Raw genomic sequence first — 4,933 nt, forward strand, 5'->3', positions numbered from 1 at the left:
GTTGCTGTGAGTGAGGATGACGCCACGGCACTCTAGCCTGGGCAACACAGTGAGACTCTGTCTCAAAAAAAAAAGAAGTTGAGACTGCTGCTTGCAGAGAAGGTAAGCACGTCCTTCATTCAGGAGGGCAGCTGATCCTGCTGGGAGTAAGCATCATGTGATTGTTCTTGCGTAGAAGTTTAATTATGAGCAGGGAGGGTCCGTGTGGATGTTTGAGTAGCCCAAGATGTGGGGAGTGTCTGTGGTCACTAAGTTCTGCCCTTGCCCTGTCTTGGCCCCTGGCTCACTGAGTTTTCTTTTTACCTTGATTTTAAAATGCACAGATTCTTACACTTTTTTGGCAAAATAAACAAAATTATGCTGTATGCTCTATAAGTGATTTAATGTTCTTTGGGCATTTTTTTCCTGTGTGAAATTGGGGTAGGCGGACATATGCCCTGGGTACCCCTAAGGTCCATGTATAGGTTAATGTGAGCAAATGGTTGTGAACATGCTCTGTAAACTGTGAAGAACTGTGCCCAAGTGCAGTGGATTTATGTCAGGGTCAGAGCTCTGGAAGGTCTATCCCGAAGCCAGCCCCAGACCCAGCAGCTTGAGGCCCAAACTCAACTCCTGCTCGCCCTTGTGAAGACCGAGTCTGAAACCCCATGTCTCTCCCCCTCTGGCCCCAACCTTTGGAAATGAGAACTGGGTGGACAACACAGGCTTAGAAATGAAAAGCAACTGTTCCTCCTGGATGCTTTATTGAGGGCTTTCAGCTTCTAAGCATGAGTGGCAGTGACACCCAGACCGTTTCCCAACGTGCAAAAGGCACAGGAAAGTGAGACCCGACCAGGGTGGCAGCATGGATGCAGAGACCCCCGCATGGCACAGTGCAGTGGAGGGCGCCCTGCAGTGATGGAGGGGTGTGCGTGAAGGAGAAGGCTTGGGCAGAAGCTGGGAGGGGGAGCTGGGTTCATCCCCCTCCAGACCCACCCCTGTACTTGGGCCGGGGCTGACCTTCCAAGAGGTCAACATGGTTTTTACTGGAAGTCCCACCTTACAGGGCAGGAAAACGCAACTCAAAGTAGGAAGAGGGTGATGGATGCTGCCTTAAGGGATTTCTGTTATATTAGTGCCAAACCAAACACGCTGGCCAAATCCAGAGGGGAATGGAGAGGGTGTGTTCATGGCGTTGGTCCCAACCATGGCCTGGCTGTGGGTGCCACTGCCTTGGCTCAAGCCAGTGCGGTCTCAGTGCACATCCAGGAGAAGCAAGAAGCCCCTTCCGGTCTTCAGGGGCCTCCCATGGGGTCTCTGGTTCTCCAGTCCCACCCGGAGGTACCGAAGAGTCGAGTCTGGATGTTGGCTTTGTCCTGTGGAAGGTAGTTCCCTGGGCGAGAGGGAAGGGGAGGCGAAGGGTCAGGCCCTCGGAGCCCCCAGCACCTCCCAGAATCTGGGCCCTGGTGGATGAGACAGCCTGGAACTCACCTCCGATCCCAACCAGTCCCCACGGTTCCATCTTGAGACCTCGCGTCGAAAGAAAAGGCATTCGTGTTTTGTTTCTGTTTTCTTTTCTCTCTCTCTCACTCTCTCCTTCTCTCCTTTAGTAGCGCCGTGGCCTCAAGTCACGGCATTGGCAACGTCTACTCCTAAACTATGGCATGTTTTCACACTGACGACAGGGTTACTCAGAACGAGGGGCGGCACGGCTGTCCACGTGTTCACGAGACAGTGAGTTACAGAGAGCTCGCTGGGAATCACACGGCACAGAGACACCAACAGTCAGACACCAAGCCCCAGGCCTGGCCCTAGATGTATTTTTTCTTGAGGTACCAGTAGGCAAAGTAGCCCATCCCGCCCAGGGAGCCCATGAGGAAGGACGCCCCGAAGAAAGAGGGGGGTTTCCGTTTGACCAGCCGGAACGCGTTGGGGATGACGGCCGACAGCAGGGTGGTGTGTATGTCGCCCAGGACTTTCCGGAAGGCAAAGCGTCTCTGGACCCTCTCAAAGAAGGACTGCAGGTTGGGCCGGCTGCCGTCTTCCCAGTATTTCTTGGACAGTCCCAGGAACTTGAGGCGGTGCAGGGTGGCACCCAGGAGGACGTCCGCGAGGGTGAAGGCACAGCCGCAGAGCCACAGCTCGCACTTCTGCCCTGGGGTGAGAGAGAGAGGACACGGGCTGGGTCAGCCTTCTCCCTCAGCTCGCTCACTTCTCTCTCATCCACTCCTCTGGCCTTGGCCTGCCGTCGCCCGCCACCGTGTCTCCCGAGGGTCACTCGCTCCAGGACAACTTCGATGACTTGTCATATCCTTATGCTACCTCTGCTGTTACTATTTTCTCTTTAAATCAACTGGCTTTTAAAGTGCAAATATGTGTGTTTAAGCTCAAGACTCACGTATCCAACTGCCCCTTTGACAGCTCGCCTTGGGTGTCCACTCTGCATTTCAAACTCGACACGTCCAGGACAGGATTCCTGCTTGTCACCCCCAAGCCCTCCACACTCACCCCATCTCAGTAACGGCAGCCACCCCTCCAGTCGCTCTGGCCGAAAGCCTTGGTGCCACCGTGCAATCTCCTCCTTCTCTCACCCCCCACGCACAGTCTGTCAGCCATTCCCATCTGCTTTATCTTCAAAATGCATCCGGAATCTGATCACCTCCGCTTTTACCATCCTAGTCCAAACAACCATTGTCTCCTGCCTAAGTTATCACAATGTCCCTTAAAAGCTCTCTCTGCTTCCATCCTTGCCCCCTAGCGTCTATTCTCAGAACAGCTGACTGTTCACAGGGGGACTGTTCAAACTCAAGCAGATCCTGTCACTTCTATCTTCTCAAAAGCCTGTAAGGACTCCCCAATGTGGCCAGAGTAGAAGCTGAAGCCCTTTCAAGCCCTATATGGTCCTACATGAACTGGCCCCCAGGTCCCATCCAGACCTCAGATTTCTACTTCTGTCCCCTTCGCTCACTCTTCTCCAGCCACACTGGCCTCCTTGCCGTTCCTCATGCCAGGCACATTGCCACCTCAGGGCCTTTGCACTGGCTGCTTCCTCTGCCTGGAACAGTCTTCTCCCACCTAGCCACGGGGCTCATTCCTCCACTTCCTTGAGGTCTTTGCTCAAATGCCAGCTTCCTGAGGGCTTCACAGACCACCAATTTAGGATTAAAACTCCCAACCCCAGCAGTCACCACCCCTCCCCAGGTGTATTTTTCCATGTAGAGCCTCACCATTATGGCGCCATCTGTCTCACACACTCGTTTTGTTTATTGTCTGCCATCTACTAGAGCAGAAGCCCCATGAGGGCAGGGATTTTGGTCCGTCTTGCTTGTGGCTGTATCCCCTGCACCTAGAACTATGCCTGACACACAGTAGGTGCTCAATAGATCCCCCCCTTTTTTTGAGACAGAATCTCACTCCATCACCCCGGGTAGAGTGCAGTGGCATCATCATCACTCACTGCAACTGCCAACTCCTGGGCTCAAGCAATCCTCCTGCCTCAGCCTCCCTAGTAGCTGGGACTACAGGGGTACACCACAACACCCGGCTAATTTTTCTATTTTTAGTAGAGACAGGGTCTCGCTCTTGCTCAGGCTGGTCTCGAACTCCTGAACTCAAGCAATCCTCCCACGTCAGCCTCCCAGAGTGCTAGGATTACAGGTGTGAGCCACTGTGCTGGCCAGTGTTCAATAAATCTTTACTGAATAACTGATGAATGAAAAAAGAAACTATATAATCAACAGTATCATTAGCCATAAACTATCTGCAATAATAAAAGTAAGCATAACAAAAACAAAACAAATGCTATTAAATTCCAACTGGATACTACCGCCCGCCAGAATCTCTATGCCCCAGACTTGTTTTGTTTTTAAGAACGGGGCAGATGTTAACACATATTATAAAGGGGTTAAGTACTAGCATCATACTAATGCTGTTTCTTTGATATAATCAAAGGAATTGAAAGCAAATAACTCTCACTAGGTGGTTTTATATTATTCATCACCATGTTTGTGTGCCATCTAAAATTAGCCTGTGTATTTAGAAAACACCTGTTTGTGAAACATGTTTCTTCCAGGTGTTTAGACTTGAACTTCGGGAGCTCCTTTGGTCTCCTACGTCACCTCTTTGCTCAAAAACCTTCAATTCTCCCCACCAACTACACGTTAATGTTCAAATTCTTGTGTCTGCCTTCTAAAGCCCTTTCAAGAGTTAGTTTAGCTCCAGTACACTTCTCTAATCCTGACTCCTCATGAACTGCCCACCTGCCCACTGTTTCCCCCAAACAAGCCCTTTGTGTTTCAGCCTCTGGGCCTTTGCCCCTGCTGCACCCCGTACCTGGAGTGCTCTTCCCCCACCCCATCACTTGCTGGAAGGACTGCTTCCTGGGATGCTTGCTTATGCACCTTTGAACGGGCTGTGGGATTCCACGAATCCAATGCCCCCCGCCATCAAAACCTGAGCCACTCCCTTCACTCTGCATCTTCTTGTTCTAATCAGCAGTTTGTTCTTGAGTACATAACCTTCGAGATGCCTGAGGAACACCCAAGGAGAGAAAATGAGCCGGCAGTTAGAGATGCAGGTGCCCAGTTCAGGGGACGCCATCAATACGGAGGTGGCATTTAAAGCCAGGAGAGTAGAGGCTATCAGCCAGGGAGTGAGTGTAGACAGACTTGAGAAAAAAGCCAGGGACTCACCCTGGGGCCCTCCACGGTTTAGATATTAGGCCACAAAGAAACCAGCAAAGGAGATAAGAAGGAGCCGCCTGCGAGTCAGGAGACAGTGGCGTCCTGGATGCCGACATGGGAGTGTGTTCCAAGGGGGAGCGAGTGCTCGACTGTGTGCAAATGCTGTGCAGAGGTCAAATGAGAGGAGGCCCAAGAGCTGGCGATTGCGTTATTGGCTGATGACCTTGGCAAGAGCAGCTGGAATAGAACACTGACATAAAGGTCTGGTTGGA

At 51.8% G+C, this 4,933-nt stretch overlaps 1 protein-coding gene across 6 annotated transcripts in view; it reads right to left on the bottom strand.

Annotated features, from left to right (window-relative positions):
• Window positions 1–726: 726 nt before the first annotated feature.
• The window catches only part of GDAP1L1 (ganglioside induced differentiation associated protein 1-like 1), a 25,990-nt gene continuing 21,783 nt past the window's right edge, over window positions 727–4,933 (bottom strand). For 5 of the 6 annotated variants that reach the window (XM_012657906.1, XM_012657908.1, XM_012657904.1 and 2 more), the window contains one exon: window positions 727–2,134. In XM_012657906.1, coding sequence (XP_012513360.1) covers window positions 1,791–2,134 — 344 coding nt within the window. In that variant the 3' untranslated portion in view covers window positions 727–1,790. The remainder of the gene's footprint in view (window positions 2,135–4,933) is intronic. The other variant, XM_012657909.1, reaches the window with a different exon arrangement.

This window comes from Propithecus coquereli, unplaced genomic scaffold, assembly GCF_000956105.1.
Source record: "Propithecus coquereli isolate 6110/MARCELLA unplaced genomic scaffold, Pcoq_1.0 Scaffold566, whole genome shotgun sequence".
Taxonomy (NCBI): Eukaryota; Metazoa; Chordata; class Mammalia; order Primates; family Indriidae; genus Propithecus; species Propithecus coquereli.